This window comes from Coenobita brevimanus, chromosome 79 (assembly GCF_032717465.1).
Source record: "Coenobita brevimanus isolate Jiangsu-jjx chromosome 79, ASM3271746v2, whole genome shotgun sequence".
In the NCBI taxonomy this organism is placed as follows: Eukaryota; Metazoa; Arthropoda; class Malacostraca; order Decapoda; family Coenobitidae; genus Coenobita; species Coenobita brevimanus.
The window spans coordinates 30627520-30651966 of record NC_137032.1 but is presented as its reverse complement, the minus strand read 5'-3'; the positions used below and the strand labels follow the sequence as shown (position 1 = coordinate 30651966).

Here is a 24447-nt window from a genome sequence, read left to right as displayed (position 1 = left end):
GTTATTCATTATTAAAACCCCTATCAGATTGGGGGGTAATCCTGTTGTTTTTAATGTACTGAAAAACACGGTTCTTCCATCTTTCAGCCCATCAGAATCTTTCACAGGAGTATCCTCTAATTTTTAATAATATCCAACTCAATCCTGAATCATCTTCAAACATACTTGGGGTTTCATTCTCTTGGGATTTATCTTCAACAGATCATATTACCTCTCGTAAAATCTGCTTCCAAGAGATTAGGTGTGCTAAGCAACTCCGTGCCTTCTTTACCCCAGTACAGTTGTTGACTTTATAAACGGGTTTTATTCGCTGCCGTGTAGAGCACAACTCTCACGTGTGGGAAGGCTCCCCACATACAGCTCTTCTCAATAAGGTGAAGTCAAAGGCTTTTCATCTCATTACCTCTCCTCCTCCTACCGACTCCTTTCAACCTCTAGCTCTTCGCAGCACAGCTGCATTTTCATCTCTTTTCTGTTGCTACTTTAATGGTCACTGCTTCTCTGAACTGTCTGCTTGCATACCTTCACCACTACAGTAGGTGCACAGCACCCACCTAGTTACAAATTCTCATCCCTTTTCTGTCCAACTCTCTAATGCAAGAGTTAACCGCTACTCCCAGTCATTTGTGTATGCAACAGGTCAGCTCTGGAACTGCCTTCCTCTGTCTGCATTTCCTACTGCCTATGACCTCCAGTCTTTCAAATGCAGAAGGCCCAGGCATCTCGAAAAGAACGGATCTTGAATCTGGCTCTCTGTTATATTGATTTTGCTTTTTCTTGGAGGCAACAATCATGTGGGCTTCTGGCCTTTGGATCCTTCTTCCCTTCATTAAAAAAAAAAAAAAAAAAAAAAAAAAAAAAAAAAGCCACAAATCATATTTAATTCCAAGTGTTTTATACAAAATGTGAGCACCGCTAGTAATCACTCAAGATTTTCTAGAAGCATGCAGTGTTCATTTTGGCTGCAAATACTGATGCAAAGAGTTAGACATGGTATAGTAAGGAACTGCATGATTGTCAACTCTGGCATCTGGCTGCCTCATGTTATGATTCACATTCAGTTCAGTCCCCTGGTGATGTAGCTCAACTCCCCCTCGGTGCTCTTGATTCCCCAAGCTTCGAAGATCCCCTCCTAATATCAGTAAATCTGTTTTGGCATCATTAGTACAATCATTCCTTGCGTCTGTATGAAGTGGTCTAAAACTTGGCATATTCAACGAACGCAAGTCCATCAGTGATGCCCGAGATCGATCCTGGTACTCTGGTCTTATTACACCGGACTGCCTCAACACTTCGGGACGCTGCATGGGTGGCTGTAATTCCTGCCTTGTTATATCCTGTCTAAGGACTTCCTGACATGGTGCATCTGATCTCTGTAAACCTACATCCTGATTATGTAACAAGTCTGTTGTGATTTCCTGAGGTGGCAAGGAGAGGGTAGTATGTGAATTCTGTAATGAAGTTGTTGTCTGAGTAACTTTCTTAACTTCTTTTTGCATCTTCTGTTGCTGCAACTCTTCTTGCACCTTCTGAAGATATTCAAGTTTTTGTTCCAGTGCAGCACTGTGTGCATGGAGACTATGAACTGAACTACAGTTATGCAAAGGGTCTGGCTGGAGGTCACTTCTAAGATCTGGTCTAGTCTCTAAAATCATGTCAAGATGAACTGCTGATTCCAGTTCAGAAAATTCATCAAACAACTGGCCACCTCGTTGGTGTAAGTATTCTCTAAGTATCTGGCATGCATACACTACCTCAGCGACACTTGGCTGCCCAGGTAAACTTATGGCAGTAGACTCAATCTGCTGACTAATTTGACGTGGTTTGCTTCTAGGGTTATCATATACATAATCTGAGTAATGGATATTTGGGACTGTTTCAATATGAATATCCAAAGCTTGATCTGACTGTGATTCATTATGACCCTGTTCTGTCACACAGTGTCTGTCATCAACCATGACTAGAGCTTCAAATTCATTCTGACTAACTCCTGGTGGAGCACTAACATTATCTTTGACACTCAGTGCATCAACATCTTTGCTTAATCCAGCTTTCACAACTCCTTTCACAATAGTCTCAGGACTCACATGTTTCCAGGCTTTGTAAATCATGTATATTGCATCAAGAGGAGAGACACAGGAATTCATAGAAGACACTGACAATGTACTGTGATGAAATAAACTAGTATTACTGTGGTTCACATGTTCATTTGCATGTGTTTTTGCCAAAATAAACTTGATCTGCTGATACCTATACAAAGATTTGAAGGCAGTTATAATTCCCAGTTGTAATGGCTGTAGCACTGACGAAGTATCTGGAGGGAAAAAGGTTACATGAATATTGAATGTATTAGTAATATCAGGGTGGTGTGGTGCCTTGTTCATTAGTAATACAATTTTTTTCCTCTTACTTCTAAGTTCCCTATCCCATTCCTTCAACCAGAGAGAGAAAATTTCAAGTGTAATGACTGCTTTTGGATGATGATGAAAAAGGACAGGGAGTGTGAGTGAGCTGAGACCCTCTGATTTCCCTACCACCAAAGGCGGCCTGCGTTCTGTTCCTGCAAGGTTGCAAGTCAACAAAATGGTTAGTCTCTCATTTGAGTTTGGTGCTTGGTAAGCCAAGCAGTCTGGCAATGCATTGTATGTCAGGATGGTCTCATCTAAAACCCACACATTCTCCAGGGAGTATTCCTTAGTGGCCTTGGTAAACATATATCTCCTCCAATGATTACCTACTTTTGTTGTAGAAGGAGCACCATCTTTGTCTTTAAATCGCTTGAGAGTAACTCCATTTCGATCTTTCCATCTTCCCAACCATCCGGCTGAAGGTTTAAATTCAATTCCCATTTCGCTGCCAATTGATTTTGCCTTTTCCATTAGAATAGGACCTGATATAGGCAGGTCTTCCTTCTTGGCTTCTTTATACCAATCAGCCAATTTTTGTTCTAATGCTCCAGCCTTGCCAAGTCTACAGCGTTTACGTTCAGGAGTAGCAAACCTGTTCCACTGAGCCATGATTGTATCCTTATTCTTCATTATCCTTGAAACTTGGCTCTGACTCACATGGAACACTGAGGCAATCTTACCTTGAGGCACTTTTGGTTCTTGATCAAGCATTTCAAGCACCTGAAATGAAATAAAAATATGTAATATTCGGAAGAGTTTTTAAGACGGTTATAATCAGTCATCAGTCAAAGCGAGAGTGGTAAAAAAGAAAAGAAGGAAAGAAAAAATAAAGCATCCACTTATTTATCCACAGTACTATCAGCTGTTATACTTCACCCAGAGCTCACTTCATCTTACTTATCTTTGATTCAAACAATTCAACCATAACAAGCACAAACTATGTGTAGTTTTGTTCATTCTTTTATAAAGGCTCCAAAATGCATTGCAAATACTGGCCTTCATTGCCTGATGAAGGTTCTCCATGCTACTCAATCTCTAGCAGTCTCTGTAATCAGTCCTTTATCCCTAAGGTCATACTCTGTGACCTCATCCCAATTCTGTTTCGGTCTATCTCTCACAACTCTACCCTCAATGTTCATACCCCTCGCCCTCCACATCCAGTTGCCATTCTCCATACTTTCCATATGCCCAAGTCATTTCAATCTACTCCTTATCACAGCACAATTACATTGAAGTCTCCTCCTTCCTCTCGACTGCTAATTTGCAAACCTAACCCCACCAGATCTGTCATTCAAGAATGCACTCCATCCAATCATTCTCATCTCTGTACAGTACATCTGAGCCGACGAACATCCTCTTCCTTTACTGCCCAAGTCTCGTTACCATATTGTACTGCATTACACTTCTAAGACATGCTGCATAAATAAGGACCCTTTAGCACTACGGGAGAGTCCTCTCAATGTCAGGAGAGGCAACAACTCCATGACCTCTTCCACCCACTCCTTTGCTACCAAGTTACTTCCAGCCCACCGCCAGCACACATCATACCTCCAAATAACAAAGCTCCTCCACACACCCAAGACACTCTCCTGCAAGATTAATCCTTTCCTGTCTCTCTCCTTCTGTATGCTCCCATTTACACACTGCACAAAAAAAAAAAAAAAAATCAGCATTATATTACAGTCCACCTCTAATCCCATTACATCTCTTATGCACTCTTATGCACCCACTTATCACAAACCTTGCACAACATGAAATTATTTCCCACACTTACATGGTGGGGGGGGCCCACCATCCACCCACTTAGTATTGTGGTACTCTACAGTCAGTGACATGCCAAATGACTTCCTGTAAACCAGGAAAACATTTACAACACTGAGTGGTAGCCTCATAACCAACCAACACGTGTTCCCTATGTGACAACTAGTGGGTTGGTGGAGGGTTAGTGTCCCTCCCCAGAAAACGTCTAACTAAAAATACAAATATGAAGCCTCGGACCAGGACTGACCAAAAGAGGACAACTAAGGACTGAACAAAGGACATGGTACGGATGGCGACGTGGAATGTAAGGGGTGCGACTGATGAGATGAAAGAGAGAGACTGTCCAGGTGCCTGAGGGTGTGAAAATGGGTGTATGAGGATTAACTGAAACTAAATGGAGAGGTGAGAGTGTGAGAGAATGTGAGTATGGATGGGGTATACGTGCACGAGTATGTGAGAATGAAAGGGCTAAAAAAGGAATGTGTATTGTTATGAGTAACAGATGGAAGGAGAATATCAGAGAGTATGGATCTGTTGGCTCACGAACTGTGTGGGTAAGACTGAGAGTTGGACTACAAATGTGGGCGATTGTGTATATGTATGCGCCAACACAAGACTGTGAAAGAAGAGTTCTGGACAAATGTGAATTCATGCATGGAAAAGTATGAATGGAATGAGTGTTTTTGACTGGCGATATGAATGGTAAAGTAGGGAATGTGAAAGTGGATGGAGTGGTTGGTGAGTGGGGTGTGCCTGCTGAGATAGATGAGAATGGCAATGATTTAGACAACATTTGTGCTGGGAGGGGGTTGGTGATAGCCAATACTCTCCTCAGGCACAAAATAATCCATAGGTATACAAGGCGAGTGTTGAGGAGGGTGGGTGGTGAACCTAATGAACGGAAGGCAATGACTGATTATGTGTGTGTGGATGAAAGGATGCAAAGGCATGTCATGGATGCAAGAGTATATAGAGGGTGGAGGAGTGAACTTTCTGACCACCACTTGGTGGTGGTGAGAATCAAGATCCAAGTGACATGGAGAAATTGAAGAGGGGAGGGATGGGAGGAAGTAGTACATGCAAGGAGAGTGGAAAGGTTACAAGAGGATGAGAAAAAGGCAGAATATAAGAGAGAAGTGGAGGAGTGACTGGGTAAATATGGAATGGAGCAGATGGGAGATGTGAAAGGTGTGTGCAAGATATTCACAGAAGAAATCTGCGCAGCATGTGAGGTGTGTGTTGGGTGAAGAGAAGATGAAAAATAATGCAAGGAACAGCATGGTGGAATGAAGAGGTGAGACAGGCTGTGGCACAAAAGAAGAATGCATATAGTGAGTGGATGAGAAACAGGGGTGTGGAAGAAGTTGAGAGATGGAAGAAAGATTTATATGTAGAGAGGAAGACAGAGGTGAAAAAATTGGTATGAGAGAGTACGAAGAGAGTGAATGAAGAATTTGGGAGGAATTTGAGCGTTCAGTGGAGGGAATGTAAGAAAATGTTCTGGAAATGGGTAAAGAGAGTTAGACAGGGTGACAATGAAGTTAGTCAGGGGGTGAAAGATAAAAATGGTAGATTAATAGTGAAGAGAGAAAAAGTTAGTAGATGGAGAGAACAATTTAAGGAATTGTTAAACATTGAGAATGAAGGTAATGTGAGTATAAGTGGCTGGGGAATGGCTGGGAGAAGGAGGGATGTCAGAAGAGAGGAAGAAATCAGTAGGATGGATGCTGTTGAAGCAACGAAGAAAGCCAAAATGGGGAAAGCTCCAGGAATTGCTGGAGTGTGTGCTGAAATGCTGATGCATGCAGAGAGATGATAGCAGAATGGATGTGAAAGATGTGCATATTAGCATGGGAGGAAGGTAGAGTCATGGAGGATTGGAAGTCAGGTATAATTATTCCCTTGGACAAAGGAAAAGGGGAAAAAGAAGTGTGTGGTAATCACAGGGGCATTTGTCTTAGTGTGATAGGAAAAGTATATGGTAGGATACTTATTGACAGAGATAGGGAAATAGGAGAGGAATTAGTTGGAAAAGAACAGGGAGGTTTCAGGAAGGGAAGAGGTCGTGTAGATCAGATATTCATTCTTAGATCTGTAGTGCAAAAGTTTGTTGAGAAGGGAAAGAAGTTATATGGGGCCTTCATGAATTTGGAGAAAGCATATGACAGGGTTATAGGGAAGGATTGTGGAAAGCATTAGGAATATATGGAGTAGATGGGAAGTTGGTGAATGCTGTAAAGAGTGTATGAGGGTGCTAAGGCTGCAGTGCATGTGGATAGTGAACTGAGTGAATTTTTCTACTTGAAGGTTGGATTGAAACAGGGATGTGTCATGTGTCCATTTTTTTTTTTTTTTAAATAGATAATGAATGGAGGAAGGAAAAACATAGGGAAAAAAAAAAAAAAAAGTCCATGTGCCTAAAGGCATCCTCCATTCATAAAATATTTATAACAACTGGATTTGAATTGAAGTGGATTAAATGTTTGTGGGAAAAAACTCCCAGGAAGTGAATTCCAGAGAGTAGTAGTTCTGGGGAAAAATGAATTTTGATAAGCAGAGGTTCTGCATTGCGGGGGAGAGAGTGTGAATTCATGGGCGCTCTCAGCTGCCCGAGTATTTCGGGAGAAAATGTGAAGGGGAGGAACTATTGAAGCCAGTTCGTCTGAACACTTACGGTAAAAATATCTATAAAATAATGCTAAAGAAGCAACATCTCTACATACTGATAATGGAGGAAGGTCTTGCATGATGGCAGGATTATTGATTAATCTAATGGCTTTATTTTGAATTTTGTCCAACTGCTTCAATGCAACCGCTCCACATCCACTTCTCAGTGGTGAACAGTATTCGATCTGAGAATGCACATGACTTTTGTATATTGTGGCCATCTGCTCGTCAGTGAAGAACTCACGAACTCTGTACATAAGTCCCAATTTTTTGGAAGCATTTTTACCAAGGGATTTAACATAAGCTGTCCAGCTTAGGCTGGGGTTTACAGTAACACCTAGGATATCAATTATAGTGGATATGGGAATACTGACATCATTTAAAATTATGTGAGAGTCTGAGGGATTCTTCTGTTGGAGAAATTAATGTATTTAGTTTTCTGAGCATTAAATGAGACCAGATTTGTTTGTCCCCATTGATTAATTTTAGAAAGGTCCTGGTTCAGAGAAATTGCTATGTTTACTTGGGAATTTATAATATCAAATTGTGTAAAGGAGGTACTAAATGTGAAAAAACTATGAAGGGTCGAGTCATCAGCATATGAGTGTATTGGGTTGTGCATGACAGACAGGAGGTCATTTATATGAATGAGAAAGAGGGTTGGTGCCAAAACTGATCCCTGAGGTACGCCAGCATTTATGGATTGAAACTGAGAATAAATATCATCTACCATGACCCGTATTTTTCTATTATGAAGGTAAGAAGAAATTAGAGGAACCAGTGATGCAAGGTCATAGTGTGACATCTTAGACAATAAGGCCTGGTGCAATACTCTGTCAAATATTTTTGATATATCTAGTGCTACTGTGTGTGTTCACCGTGTTGGTCTATTGTTTTGTTAATCTGATGGGTAAGAAGGCAAAGAATGTCTACAGTAGAATGTTCTTGTCTGAATCCATACTGCCGACCACTGATTACCGGTAATTTATTGATTTCTAGATGCTTGATTATGTGTTTGTCAATTAGCGTCTCAAAAACTTGACCGAGAATGAAAGTTATTGCAATTGGTCTATAGTCTGATGGATCAGAAGTTGCCCCCTTTTTAGGAACAGGATGGATATTTGCTTCTTTCCAAGAGGCTGGAAAACTTGAGGTACAGATGTTCAATCTGTATATGGATGGGGTTATAAAAGAGATACAAGGTGGGGCAGTGGATGTTCGAGTGGCCCTAATAAGAAAGGGCAGTGTTTGGAATCTCCCTGTACTGCTGCTTGCAGATGATACTGTGTTGGTAAGTGAAGGCGAAGGGGAATTGCAAGGCTTGGTGGATGAGTTTGAGAGAGTGTGTAAGAAAAGGAATCTAAAGGTGAATGTAGAGAGAAGTACGGTTATGGTCTTCGAGAGAAGTCAAGTCAATGAATGTACAGTGAGGCTGGATGAGGAGGAAATGGAAAATGTCAGTGCATTTGAGTACTTGGTAGTGTGTTGAGTAAGGATGGAAGTTTGGAGGATGAAGTGCTTGAAAGGATACAACAAGCAAGAATGGTTGCTGGTTCCTTGAAAGCAGTGATAAAAATCAGGGAAGTGAGCATGGAAGTGACAAACCTACTACATGACAATATTGTGATACCAAGTCTAACGTATGGAACTGAAACTTGGACGTTGTTGGAGGGACAGAAGTCAGGAGTGAGAGCAGTAAAATTGAATTATTTGGGAGGAGTGTATGGAGTCACATGGCAAGACAGACTGACAAATGAAGAAGTGAAGGAACGTTGTGGTGTGGATGTGGATGTGATAGGAAGTGTTAGGAGAAACACATTGAGGTGGTTTGGCCATATGGAGAGGATGGAGAGTAAGAGACTGATGAGGAGAGTGTATGTGAATGAGGTGGAGGGGAGGAGAGGGAGGGGGAGGCTGAGGATGAGATGGAGGGATGGAGTGGAGAAGTATTTGAGGGAGGTGTGTGTGACCTGGGAGCAGGGCAGTGAAATGGCAAGGACAGGGCAACATGGAGGCGATTTGTTTGTGGCCACCCCTTACGGGATTAGTACATCTGGAAATAGACAGAGATAGATAGACCCTTGTGGCAAACTGCACATGGCCACATTCCTGCTTTGAAAGTGTCTCTCAGTCCCTTGCACCTCATTCCATCTCTCCACTTCCTAAAAATTTTTCACTACCCTTACACTCCACTTCCTAAATTTTTCTTGCACTGCCCTCACAGTCTTCATGATCAACACCAGGTCCATCTGCATAAAACAGCTCTCACGGGAGTCCAGTTCTGAAGTCATGTGAAAGAGCTTCAAGCACCATGATATACAATAAGAGGCTTAAAAATTACCCCCCCTGATGCAGACCAACATTCATGGGAAACTCATCACTCAAATCTCCATTCACTCTCAACTGGGTGCAAGCACCCTTGTTCAGTGGCCTTGCATCCAGTATTGTAATTACATGAGACAACACTGCTGTACTGGACTAATTTCATACTGGACATATAATAAACCTTATGGGGAAATTATTTAGACCTGCCAAGACTCTAATTTAAGGCACAATAATCCCTAGAATATTGTATACAATAATAAGGAAACACATAAAACTGCAATATGGCTTAAAAAAAAAAAAAAAAAAAAAAAAAAAAAAAAAAGTCTCCATGCTATTATGGTGTTAGCACAAGGAGACTGACACTTTTTGACATCACCTCTCCTGGCCAATGCATGCTCTCAATGGCTGTGGCACCTCTCAACATCCCAGAGCAACAGACCCCCCCACCACCACCACCACCAAAAAAAAAAAAAAAAAAAAAAAAAAAAAACACTCCTTGGATTTCCTGCACATTTGTGGGTGCTAACCCAAGTCTTCCATACTAAACTAATTTATTTTTCAACTCAATACTTTGAGCGCCTATCATACTAAAGGCAATTATTACTAAAGAAATGTGTGTTGGACACAAGGCCCCTGCACACTCCCACAACCACTCTAACCAACTACTCAATCCTATGCAGTCTCATTGCCCACTTCACCAGTGACCCTGGTAGGCCATCAAAAGCCTTCTTCAAATCAACAAAAGCTAAGCATAACTGTTATCTGGTCCCTAAGCTTTATGCCTCTATACAGTATTAAATTAAATTTTGTGTATGATGCAAGACTCGTGTGCCAGAGGACAGCACTGTCATTTCCAATAAGGTAAGTGACAGTGTTGTAGTCAAGACCAGGCACCTCGAGACCAAGACCAAGACCAGACCCTCCGAGACCAAGACCAAGACCAGATCCTCCGAGACCAAGACCAAGACCAACACCAGACCCTCCGAGACCAAGACCAAGAATTTATGTCACTGCTGAATGAATGAAAAGTAGTTGTAGCCTGCAGGTGCTGCACTGCTGGTCAGTTTTCACAGGCATCTTGGCCCCTCAAGTGAATGCACTGGTACCTCAACCACCCAGTTGCAGATTATGTACCAATGCAATACTCAACACCTTTTAAACGAATTTAAGTTGATTATCGCACGTGAGTTGAATGAGGTCGAGGAGTTACTGGGACGACAATTACTAAAAAGAATGAAAGAGAGAAGAAGGCAATGGGGATAATTCCCAGGGCCAAAACTCAAAAGTATGGAGGGACCAGGGACCACACCAGGAGTGACAATTTTGCTTCTTTTTCTGGCCTGTGTCAAATGTTTTCCAGGCACCCCAGGGCGTAGTCATACCTCTCTAAGGCCCTGCACACCGATGTTACAGCTTTTGAAAGCTTTTTAAGTTTTTAAGCTTTTGAAAGTACGGTTTTGAAGTTATAACGTATGGTGCTGCATACTTTGTCAGTGCCATCGTACTCATGGATAGCTGTATCTTCCTCATGTGAAAGCTGACTTTTGGAAGACTAATTTTTGCACTTCTCTCCAAGCTTTACCCGTGCCCAAACGTTCCATACACAACATATTCGTCTTTCATTTCTTGTGAACAGACGAGGAGGACTACGTATTTTTCAGGATGATTACACAAGGGACCGAAGGGGTTTCAGGATACAAAGGTGGGATGCAAAAATTTTCATAAATATAAAATATATATTTTACTTCTATAAGTGCTCCAAATACTTCTCACAGCTTTACCCACTATTTGTTTAAGAGAACAGTTTTCACTAATTTTCCCTCTTGAAAGGGGCCCTCATTCAAGTCTGCTCACTGCTCTTCTTGCTACTACAGATGATTTATCAGCCCCCAGGTGGCCCCCCCACTTTAGTGGGGCTAGAAACGCCACTGGGCCACATGGCCATGGCCCCCCGGTCATAGGTGAATAAGTTTATGAAATATGAGGGTGGCTGTGAAACACTAGAAAATATTCTGATTTCTTCTAAAAAGATCACAGAAGTCACTGCAGGCCTCCATGATAGCCATTTGGAAGCTGTGAAGGGCCATAACTCAAAAGGTTGGAAGCCATTGATGTTTGACTTGGCCACCATCGCTCCAAAATCCTGGCTATGCCCCCGTAAGGGAGGAAATTTATTTACAATATTTAATATATGTGAACAACTGAATATCTAGGTAAAATATTTTTGCTTTCATTGCTTCACTGGCATGAAGAAGCAAACATAGGAAAACAGAAATTTTTGTGGTTACGTTTTCCCGAGCGAACTAGCTAAACCTGTGGTGTATGTGTACGAAGGGTGCAGGGATTCCATACACCACACACATATATGAAGTACACGGAGGTGAACAGAGTTGCAAACATGCTTGCATGCACTCTATTGGCACTCACAGGGCTCAGTTCATGTATCATCACTGTAGCGCTTGCCATGCAGTATCTATAGACAGTACAAAGCAGTATGGCAGGCCATGAATTGAATCAGCCGTGATTTTTCTCCTTGTATGATCATAAATTCCGACCTTCCCCAAGCCGCGATGCACTTTGTAATGCTGGTCTCGACCTGGTCTTGAGCCAAAACCCTGAGACCAGAAGCTTCGAGACCAAGATCAAGACTAAGACCACGTCAAGTGAGACCAAGATCAAGACCACATCAAACTGGTCTCGAGACCTACAACACTGGTAAGTGAAGTGTACTATAGTCACAGCGCACAACTCTGGGGTTGTTATTATCGTGCCCTGGCAACCTACCATTCAAAAGTGCATCTCATTTTGTGTATGAGACGCATGTGATTTGTGTATGATATGTTCATGTATAATAATATTTGTGTATAATATATTAGTGCATAATAATATGATCTGTGTATAATATGATACGAAATCGGACTCACTTTTGAATGGTAGGTTGCTAGAGTACGATAATGACAACCTCAGAGTCGTGCGGCGCGACTATAGTACTCAATAGTGGCTAAGATTATGGACATCGAGAACCCAGTGCCTTTCACAGCTAGCATGGACTGGATGAGAAAGTTCTGTGCATATAAAAATCTTCATCAGGTTTCCATTCTAGCTGAGGCTGGTTGTGCCTACAACAACACTGAAGAGCCTCATAGAACCTCCTTCAAGAAGATAGTTGAGGATGGTGGTTACAGTGTATCTTAAGTGTCTAAAATGGATGAGAATGGGCTCAATGAAATGCCTACCCTCTACCACCTTCCTAATGTGGGATGAGATCTCTCCACCAGATTACAAGGCATCTATAAACTGTCACAATACTGCTTAGAGTGAATGCAAAAGGAGATTTGTTCATTCATTTATAAAGGCTCCAACATAACTGCATCAATCAGCCTTGGTCACCTAATGTTGGTTCTCCATGCTGCTCCATCTCCGACAAAGTGAAACCCCTAGTGATCTACCAGATTACAAATCCGATACATCTGAAACACAAGAATATTGAGTGACTCAAGCTCCTGTGGATGCACAATCCAAGGGCTGAGCAGTATTGTCCACTGTGCTGAAATGGTTTGATTTGATTTAATTTTTTTTTTTTTTAAGTGTCCCCCTTTTTTCATAAGGGCTAAGGTGTTATCCCTGGGTAGAGGACTTCTGGTTTTGAAGCGTGTAGCACTTTATGACCGGATGCCCTTCCTGATGTCTAACAATGACCCTTGGGTGGTCTTGAACCTCCGACCCTTCAGTCAGAGTGCTCTAACCCACTGAGCCACAGCTGCTACAACCAGCTAGGTGATGGGAGAGCGCTACCTCTCCCGGCAAGACAGCATACCCAGACGCGGTGTGAACTCATGACTCTTTAGTCCTGAGTCAGGCGTTCTACCACTGAGCATCTATAAAACGCTTTGAGTTACTGGAGAAACAGCAACCTTATCTTTAAAGTTATTTTGACTATGGACAATGGACAAAAAAACGTTGCATGACAGCCCTGTGATATCAACTGTAACATATGGAAGTGAAGCTTGTACCTTGTTGGAAGGACACAAGTCAAGAGTGAGAGCAGTGGAAATGAGCTATCTGAGAGGAGCATGTGATGTTACATGGAGAGACAGACTGAAAAATGAGGAAGTGAAGGGGCATTGTGGTGTGGCTGTAGATGTGACAGAAAGTGTTTGGAAAAATACATTATGAAGCTTGGGTCCTGTTGGAAGAACACAAGTCAAGAGTGAGAGCAGTGGAAATAAGCTATCTGAGAGGAGCAAGTTGTGTTACATGGAAAGACAGACTGACAAATGATGAAGTGAAGGAACATTGAGGCGTGGATGTAGATATGATAGAAAGCATAAAAAAAAATATATTAAGGTAGTTTGGCCATGTGGAAAGGCTGGAGAACGAGAGACTAATGAGGAGGGTGTACGTAAGTGAAGTGGACGGGAGGAGAGGGAATGGGAGGTTGAGGACGAGATGGAGGGATGGAGTGGGGAGGTATATGAGAGAAGGGGGTGTGAACTGGGAGGAGGGCAGTGAGCTGGCAGAGCACTGGGCAATATGGAGGTGATATGTTTGTGGCTACTCCTTACAGGATTAAGGCATCTGGCAGAGAGATAGATAGATAGACAGACAATAGCCCAAGCCATCCAGCCTACCTTGTTGGGTTCCACCCACTCCATTACAGAATTTTCCTCACACCTATTACAACCAGTCTCCTGCAACCCTGACAGCAGGAAATAATAGTCACATTCATAGGTTAAATATATTTCAGGACGGTTGTGGCACTATGACATCCTATTAATTGGAAAGGTGAGGACAGTAGAGTTACGAGTGAAAGGAATGGGGCAGAATGGACACAGATGCAATTGCTGAGGATGGAGCCAATGAAAATGTGAAGACACTGATGGGATTCTGGAAGCATTTCAATTTCAATGATGCCATCCTAAAGACCAGCAAATGTCAAGTCTGACAATATCCTACAAGCATTTTTTAGATCATGGATGCCACCTTAAACATTACTGTGGCTTGGTTGTTGTTGAGTAACCCCAGTCTGTCTGGCTGTGCAGACCCATCAAATGCAGGCAAGTAACTTCCCTGGAAGGCCAGCCCACTGAGTGACCTGATGCCTTCTTGCAGCAGATAGCATCTCACCATAGTGAGGCATGGAGAAGAGCACAATGGTTTGGTGCCTGGATGGATACCAGATTTGCATCTCTCCACCCAGTTAACGTGGGCACCATAGCAGGTTCCACTTCACCCATTCTCTGGTTATATAGTTACCACCCAGAACTGTAAATCACTTCCTGGGTTACAGGAAATCATCAGACTTGTCATTCACTGTACAGTCACCCAAACTGGAAGGAAGAGTAATAAAAAGTGACAGGGGAAAAAAAAAAAGATAAGGTGAAAGAAAAGGCAGGTAGCACCATATCAAGTGAACAGATGATGGTCACCACCACCTTCCCTCTCACCCCCCCCATGTGTCCAACTCTGGGCATACCGTAGGCTTCACAGCCTGCTCTCAAGGCCCAGCAGTCCTTCTACATTCCATACACCTCTACATGTCACCACTTCAGCACTAACACCCACAGTCAATACTGAATAAATGCTAGGGCCGTCTCATACAGGACTGGTGTACTGGTATTTGAGAGGGTATCTTTATGACTGTTGGTGGGTCTTCTGGTATATCAGTAGAGTCTAATTTTATGAAATTCAATCCTTAAACTGTTCCCTGCCCCAGCGAGGATTTGAACTTGGATCTGGTAGGACTGAAGGCCATCTTTCTATCAACTGAGCCACCGCCTCCCCGAAAAGTGCAACTTAGTGCAATGCTACAACGAAGCCCATTCAGTATGGGTGGAGGAAGTTCCTCCCAGTCTTTCCCACACTGATGCAGGTAGCAAAGATGGCATGGACCAATCTAGAAGGTTTCATTTGAAGTTGACATGATATCATAAGAATGACGGATACAGGGCTAGCTTTATTGCTGGACAAAATGGTAGCCATGGTAAAGGAAGAAGAGTGTCATGCAGTGTCAGAGCAAGTAGAGGCAGCAGCTACACTTGGCAAGATCAATGAAGCAAGACCAACATGACAGCAACGCAGCAAGATTCTGGAAGTACCTGACCGAATGAAGGGGAGCTCCTGCCTGAAGGTGTTCTCAACAAAGATAGGCTAAAGAAGAAGAAGCATACAGAAATCAACTAAATAACTGCAATGCAGAAAGCAGTTAGTACAGAAAATCAAGAAGTCACCCCTACAGCTGATCAATGAATTCATGATACTAACATATAACCCACCATCTTTATCCACCTGTGCTAACATGTCCACATCACACACCACATCATGACAAACCTCTGATGACTCCTGGGGGAGTGAGCTTGTTGGCTCTGATGACTGATCTCAGTCCTCATGGGATTAAAGACACTGCTCAGTCCCTCTCTTCTAACCTCTAAGTCTCAAATCCCCTCCAAACAACCAAGTGGCATTTCACAATCTATCTAAGTAAATGAAAAATCCCACATATGCCACTTATTTTTCCAAGCCTGCTGATGGTCAATACATTTTTAATGCTATTTGCATGTCTCTTCTTTCCACTTGCAGTGACTCTACATTTCATGACATGTCTAATGGTTTCCTGTAATCTAGGAAGCCATTTACAATGCTGGGTGATAACCACATAACCAGATCAATGGGTGAAGTAAAGCCTACATTACTGTAGTACCCAGGTTAAATGGGTGGAGACACAAATAAGGCATCCACACAAGAGCCAAATCTTTACACCTTTCCTAGCAAAGGAACATACAGGAGTGCCCTGCTGGGGCAACTGCTTGCTTGCAGTAGTAGTAGTTGTTCCCTAGGCTTGCCTGCAGTTGATGGATATGCTTGGCCAGACATACTAGGACTGATCAACACAACAACTTTGGAGAAAAATTCTCAGGATGATCAAAAGAGGAATTTTGTGAAAAATTCTGGACTCTCTCTTCTCCATTAGGTAAATAACAATAGTTCTTATGGAGCAATCTGCATAATTCCATTTGTGCAGTACCGTAATCCCATTTGTCCAATAATGCATTACCCAAAATCTGTCATTATACAGTACATCCTCTAAAATTCAAAGTGCCTGTGTCCACAAACTATTTAAACTTTTAACAAATTTGAACTTCAGAAAAAGTATTTATCTAGCTATCCTTGCCTTAATTCTCATAGTTCAGACATGCTTTGACACAGGCTTTGCAGTATGGGCTAACTAGCTTGCATCAAGTACCCTAATTACAAGTGATTTATAACACTGACAGTTTTATTTTCATCAATTAACTCAAGATAATGATAATTATCATTAAAATACTCATTACTAACCATGACGTATATTTCTTGTACATTTTTCTTTCCTCATCTAATGTATGTCCTTCTGTTCTAAAATACTTTGCAGCTGTATTCATATTTAACATCCATCAGTAAACTGTATGGGAAAACAAATCCCTGCCAACTATTGCCATGCAATAAAAAGTCCCCTATCAGATGATAACCATACATATGTACTGTGTATACAAAGTGGGTATGACAGCAAAATGGATTTACAGCCTTCAGTGATCTCCCAGACAACACACAGAGCGAGCACGAATGTAGGTATGGCTGTTAAGTGTGACAGCACCCAAGCTTGTTTGGGCCCCAAGTGTGACCTTGACCTTGGAAGCAGATGGCTGGGTTGCTGCGTGCAACACACCGTCATAGTATGGGGAACAACTGTGTGAAGGTATATCAAAATCTGTTCATACATATGGAAGTTACTATGTGGACAGGAAATTGTGGACGGACTGATGACGTACAGTTCTGATAGACAGAACCGTGCAAACCAATAGTCCCTGACCAGCTTGACTGGTAGGGGACTAATAATTTTGTATTCCTTTATTTATGTAAAACAACTACAGCAATATTTAATCTCTCACCACTGCCTTGAGTTGTGTAGCAGGTGATCAACTGTTTGTTTATAATACAGCTTGACTGATGTGGAGTGATGCTGCAGTTTTCTTCACATACTGTGTATTGCTCGCCCACACAATGCTCAGTTTATTTTATTTGTGATGTACTTCATGATAATGTACACTTATACAAGCCTGCATTATTGTAATCTTGCAGAAATATCAGAAACTCAAATAGTGATGCAATATGTGTGTGTACATGCACGTGTGTGAAATGAGTGGAAATGGATGTCGGAAGTACTGTATATATACGTACAGTACTGTAGAGTTACATGGCACTGTAATTTACTCAAACATAGATAATACAGTGCTTTAACCCTTAAACCGCAGGCTTGTTTTGCTTTGACTTGCGGTTCCCGCGGGCATATTCGCGCTCCAACAGACTCTAAAAATATTTACCAAAAATCAGTTATTAGTCCTAGAATATTAAAATTACATATACTTATGGCACATACCTTCAGCTTTCTCCTTGGGTGTTTGTTGAGCCTTCGTCGAGTACCGTAGGACTTGTGGAGACCTCTGAAGTTGGGTAACAAAGTCTCCACTTTACACTTCCCGACAACTCGTAATATGATTACCACAGCCTGATATTATCACTAGAAATACTAATCTATGATTCTCAAATAGTTTGGAATCCATACTCCCCCCCAAAAAACACTGTGAAAGCAATGAAAATTACGAGGGCGTATGACCATCCCACTTCTGATCGTTCGCCGCTAGTGTTGTCTATTATTCATAAAAACACTCACAGTTTATATTTCGGTTACTATTTAACACTTATATTTATCTACAGTCTTTATCCATAAGTTTCCTTCAGTAATAGTAGTTTATTGTCACTGTAGGAATTCAATTTCTTCCAGTAAAATACGTAGCATTCACTTTCTCGTCCTGTATACTAGCATTGAGAGTGAATGTCACTTTCACCTTCACTCTCATAACTCATAGTATTCATACATGCCAGAGTGAAACTTTCATTTTCATTACTCCTAGTATATATACTCGTATTCTTATAATACCACTCATTTACATTTCTATTTACGTTCTCTACTTTATTCACATTATTTACATTTCTATTTTATTTACACTGTGTTATGCACTGTCACTTGAAGTAACTTATAAAACTATTTTCCACTGTTCACTTATATTTACATTTATTGCTTTCACTTGCTGTTTACACATTATTTACACTATATTTACAATTCCACTTTCACTGTTTTACTCAATAAAAAGATCATAGTCACTATCTATCAATTGTCAGCCCTTTACCTCTTTCCACACGAGGTTTAGTAGGGGGTAAAGGTCACAGGGCCCTTTGGATGGGGCTATAAAGCAGCGGAAGTTAGTACTAGGGTGAGTGCAATACTACCAACTTCAGCCCTACGAGACGTGCTAATATATAGCAATGAAATGACTGGCAGGAAACCAAGACAATACATAATAAATTAGGTAGTTCCAGGTGAATGTAAATATCACTTAGGCTTCTCCCTTCCCTCCTTATATGTATATTTATTACGAAAATAGATTATATGGCATATTTCAAGGGGAAATAAACAGTGAAAATTAGCGAACGAGTGCACGTGAGGTGTTGTCAGGTGATAATTAGCTAATTCCAGGTGTATGGCACTATCACTTACCTTATTTCTTTTTTGTACATATTATTTGGTATAAGAATAGGGCATAGGGCTTATTTCAATGGATGAAATCAGTGGAAAATTCCAGGGAAGATTTACTTAGCGTAGAATACAGTGTGGTGGCTTGCAATAATTAGGTAGTTCCAGGTGAATGTAAATATCACTTAGGCTTCTCCCTTCCTTTCTCCCCTTCTAGTAACCTACCATCAAGTCCATACAATCTTAAAACAGTCCACAAAGCCTCCCTATCAATTCTATCATAAGCTTTCTCTATATTCATGAATGCCCAAAACACATCCTTGCCTTTCGCTAAATACTTTTCACACACTTGTCTCACAGCAAACACCTGATCCACACATCCCCTCCATCTCCTAAAGCCACACTGCTCATCACCAGTCACTCCCTCTGTACCCTCTCTAACTCTCATAATTAACACTCTACCATACACCTTACCTACAACACTCAACAGACTTATACCCTAAAGCCAGTACATTCATGCTTATCACCCTTGCCTTTATACAACAGGACCACACAAGCACTTGCCCAGTCAACTGGCACCATACCTTTCACAAAGCACACATTCAACAATCTTACTACCCAGTCAACAACTGTCACTCCACCACCCTTCAGACATTCCATAGCACACCCATCCATACCTGCGGCTTTCCCTGTTTTCATCTCCTTTACTGTCTTCTCCACTTCCTCCTTTGTGATCAAAGAATCATTCAACTCTCCCAACACATTTATTCCTTGAACCCTTCCATCTGCCACAATCTCAGCCACCCTTTCCTCCTCTACATTTAACAATCTTTCAAAATACTCTGCCCCTTACTGCATCCATCTCAATTAACATCCTTCCATCCTCTGCTTTTATTCACTCTTCCTTCCCAGACTCTCCCTTTCTCACCCTTTTAACCTCCTCCCAGAACATATTCTTATTCTGTCGAAAATTCGCAGTCAGCCGCCCCACCTCTCATCTGCTGCCACTTTAGCATCACGTACAACCCTTTTCGCCCTATTCCTCTTTTCCTTATACCTCTCATATGACATATGCTTTTTAAATAGCGTCGGGAATGTGTTTTTCCCAATGGTGGCGACATCTACCGGAATACTAAGCTTTTCAGAAGCACCCCATTGGGTGCAGGTGAAAAATGCAAAAAACAGGGGTACGGTTCCAAGAAGCACACCAAAAAAGATCTGGGACAAGATAACAGAATGTGACCTCAGGGATAAGGGACTAAACAGGGAGACAAGGAAAGATCAAGCAGCATGGAGAGCTGCCATCTAGCAAAAAGGCCAGTGCATGCAAGCATGTGGTAGCCTTTAAAAACGATACAAAAATACAAAATAAACTGTATGACGTTGCCCATTTCATGAACAGGAAGCAGTCTGCTCAGTCCATGAACTGGACAATTTCACAGAAGTAACATACATAGATATCATAAGTGTTATATTCAACTGAACTTCCAGCAATGAGTCTGAAATTAAGGCTGGGGCACATCAGGGATCACTCCTGAGCCTGGTGCTGTTCATAATAGAAATGGAGGCATTATCAAGAGATTTCAGGAAGGAGTGCTCATGGGAAGGAATGAAACATGCAAAACTGGACAAGTTATAACGGTCAGCTGGGTCTGGAAAAAATAGCACTGGGCACCTTTTTTTTGTAGAATTGTAAGGCTATGTTGCAGATTTTCATTTTGATACTGGTCACTTAATTCAAAAAATGAAGTTATTAACTGAAAAACCGCAATGAATGGAGATATGAAAAAGTGTGCATTTGGGCATCCGTGCATGCGTTTGTGTGTAGCTAATGTATTTGTGCAAAAATTACTACATCAACCTTGGGTCTACAGCTGGTGTAAGGAAATAAGGAGGAGGAGGTGGACAGTGGGTTTCTGTGCAGTCACATCCTGGGTGCCTTGGGATGCAGGTCCATACTATCTCTATTGCCTGACTTCCTTAATCCTGTTAGGGAAGGCCACAAACAGATCGCCTCCATATTGCCCTGTCCCCCGCCATTTCACTGCCCTCTCCCCAGCTCACATCCTACTCTCTCATATACCTTTCCACTCCAGCCCTCCATATCATCCTCGGCTTCCCCCTCCCTCATCCCCCCTCCGCCTTACATACACTCTCCTCGTTAGTCTCTCAGTCTCCATCCTCTCCATATGGCTAAACCACCTCGATGTATTTCTCCTAACGCTTTCTATCACATCCATATCCACACAACAATGCTCCATCACTTCCTCGCAGTAGCAGAAAATGCTGTTTTTTGGGCATGTTTGGGACTACTAACATTACAGTACAATAAATGCATTTAGGGACATTATGAAAAACTTTAGAACCTGATCATTCAAATACTAGAATTATAGATAGTGACATTTCATGTGAGACCATAATATATGCGTGCTATGAAGTAATTATGATACCGATGAGGTAAAAAGTTTGTTACTCATTTTTTCCCATTGCACTAAATGCTCCAGTGACCAGCATTCACTTTTTAATCATCAGGTGAATGGATTGATGTGAGATTATACAACCCTGCTGCATACCTGAAAGGTTAAAAACAATCACTAAACTGACCTTGACTTTCGCTCCAAGTGTAAGGTCTTGCCGCCGTTTCCTCATTAAACTGAAGGCAGAAGCCATCTGGGCATCAGTCATTGACAAATTCCGTTTTGCTCGCCCTTTTTTCTTTGCCTGAAAAAAGAATAAATAAATAAAATTAAGTCAAGTGTAGTAATGTAAAACATTTAACTCCTGTCAGGCTGGTTCTTTGTAAGGTATGGTAGTTTACTTCCCGAGTCACTGTTTTATAACCAATGTTAATTGTACCTCATATGAAGCTTGCAATTTGGCTTGTGTAGACCTTCACTGTATCTCTGGTGAAGTTAACTGAATTAATCTGGGAAAGATTCTACAGTACATGACAAGTTTAAAAGTATGATACAAGCAGGCTTTCATTTAGTCATACAGTTTATCTGGATACATTACTAGAATACAGTCTGATACATCAGGAAAGAGAAAGCACTCAAAAAGCACATACAAGGTTTGTTCAGAATGTATCCGACCTCATTTTTTTCCTCAACAACTCGTTGGAGGATAGGGGTAGGCTTTTGTGTAGTGAAGTGCAATCACCACATTCGTGCACTCACCAAGACATGTTGGAGTATCCAAATCACGATCCAGACTTTCTGAAGACTGTTACCACTAGAAAGGAGACTTTGGTGTAAGGGTATGACCCAGGAACCAAAGTACAGTTGTCTCTGTGGAATGCAGGATCACCTCAGCCAAAAAGAGCATGACAGGTTCACAGCAAGGTGAAAAGTATGCTGGCAGTTTTTTTCGGCTACCATGATGTTGTGCACCACGAATATACATCAGAAGGTCAAACTGTCAACAAACATTACTACCTCAATGTTATATGTCGTCTTCATGATGCAATTTGGCAGAAGAGACCAAGCTTTTGGAAAGCAGCAAGTTGGAAGCTGCACCATGACAACATCCTTGTGCATTCTTCTCAACTGATTCAGGAATTTTTGGCCAAGCACAACATCCTGCAGGACCAGCAGGCTCCCCACTCACCAGACATGGCTCCATGCAACTTTTGGTTATTCCCCAAGCTCAAAACTCTGCTGAAGGGTTCCCAATTTGAGACGAGAGAAGTGATCATGATATGACAAAGCACCTGCAGGAAATACTGAAAGTGGAAAGAATGTTGGCTATGTGTGTCAGGTCAGAAGGGGCCTACTATGACGGAGATTAGTGTCCTAGCTCAACAGGTTAGCTATTAATTTTTTTAGAGCCAAAGGTCAGATACTTTCTGAACAGACCTTGTAAGTGAATGATCGCAAAGCAATCAATCGTACAATATGGCTGGAATGTACTACCATGATAACAGACTAGGGTACAGTGTTTGGCATGCTAAAGGTATGTCTTGAGTATGAGATAGGGCAAGGAAAAGCAGTTAACCCTTAGCTGGTGGCAGCAGTTGCTCAGAAGCACCTAATAAAATAAAAACTGTCTTTATATAGATGCCCCTGACAACAGGATTGGAACATAAATATTGTTACACCACATTACGCAAGGTTTTAACTTAATCTATATACAGACTTTACCACATGTAAAGTTTTAACCCGTACTGTGCTGGAAAAAGAAAAAAGAAAAAAAGATACCCTTCAATGCCAGCCAACTTTTTTATTTTTTTTCTGGCTAAATGGGCTTAATACATCAATATAAGATCCCTGGCACTAATAAAAGTAATCACCAAAGCCAGAAAGTTGATTGAATCGAGTCAGAGTGGTGCCACTCCACCTGTGAAATCTTCATGATTACTGAGAAAGCAGAGTGACTGCGAGCCTGTGAAGACTGTCACTCACCTCCAGCACTATTAAATCAGTGTTGTGCGCATAGCAGAGAAATGTCTGAAGTAAGCAAGATGAGTTATTAGCTACCTTCCACTTTACTCTGGTTGCTTGCAACGACATATCAATGCTGAAGGGTGTAGATCTACGTCACTGGCGTTTCTGGGGGGGACGTAGATCTACATCATTAGCAGTATATGGTTAATATAATACAGTGAATTCTCAAATTTCGATGGGGATATGTACCAAAAAAACGCATCAAAACTGAAAACGTTGAAATTTAAACTGAACTTCTTATGGGAAAAATTAGTTTGGGTCCGGGGCCTCCGAACCTAACTACCTAAAATCATAATTTTTTGCCCACACCCCCTCTAAACTTTATGAACTATAATTGTGGTAAAGTAACTGTAGTTCTGCATTGTATTGCCATACTGTCAGCATGTGTGTACTTGCTGTATTTCTGCCCTTTCCTGTATTGCCATTTCTCCTTAGGCTGCGAATATTTGGAGGTGCCAGGCTGCTTTCATCCATTACCACTGCTACCCGAAGAACCACTCTTGCTTGCCATCTTGAAACAGGTAAGTTGTGACAAAAATACAAAGAACATACAACTAAACTGCTGTGAAATGCATGTCCACATATGGAAAGTACAGGCTGAAAGTGCAGCAATTGGCTGTAGAGGGCTGGTTGCTGGCAGGAAAGTCGCAAGATGGCCGCTGACAATAGAGCATCGCCTTGCACATGGCTTGTTGTTGTTGGTTCCTACTACTCCCATCCAGGAGCTCTTGTCCTTAAACAACATGACTATTTTTTTTCTCAGTCTCTATTGTTCATTTCTATATTGCTCCTTATTTGTATTCATAATTACTGTACAGCAGGCTCGCACAGTGCGTGAGAGATTGGGCGGTCCACGACCTCGCGCACTGGGAATTCGGGTACTAGGAATACATAATCTTATGGGAATAAATACATATGGGCAGTACCCCCTCATACCTGGACATTTTTTGGCCCTTAGAGACATAATAAAGGTCATATGTTTCACACATTGTACTAAAGCTATAGCTACAATAACAAAAATATGGGTAGTCACCTTAACAACAGTAGACAACAGGCCTAATGACCTTAAATAACAGGGGTTCCGAGGCACGGCAACACTTACAGCTTCGCACTCCCCACCGCACCAACACTTCCCTCCACAGACTCCTCTTGATCACCTTCCCCAGGAGCATCAAAGTCACTCACTTCGACCATAAACCCTTCAAAGTCCAATGCTGACACTTCAGACATTGCATCCTCTTCATCCTCAACAGGAACAGGAGCAGACGATGTCGCT

The 24447-nt window shown here is 41.7% G+C and overlaps 1 protein-coding gene across 1 annotated transcript in view; it reads right to left on the bottom strand.

The window, feature by feature from the left end:
- Positions 1–953: 953 nt before the first annotated feature.
- LOC145409071 (uncharacterized) overlaps positions 954–24447 on the bottom strand; it is a 28823-nt gene continuing 5329 nt past the window's right edge. The window contains exons 2-3 of the mRNA XM_080279619.1: positions 21334–21450; positions 954–3128 (exon numbers count right to left, since the gene is read on the bottom strand). Of these exons, the coding sequence (XP_080135745.1) occupies positions 954–3128; positions 21334–21450 (2292 nt within the window). The remainder of the gene's footprint in view (positions 3129–21333; positions 21451–24447) is intronic.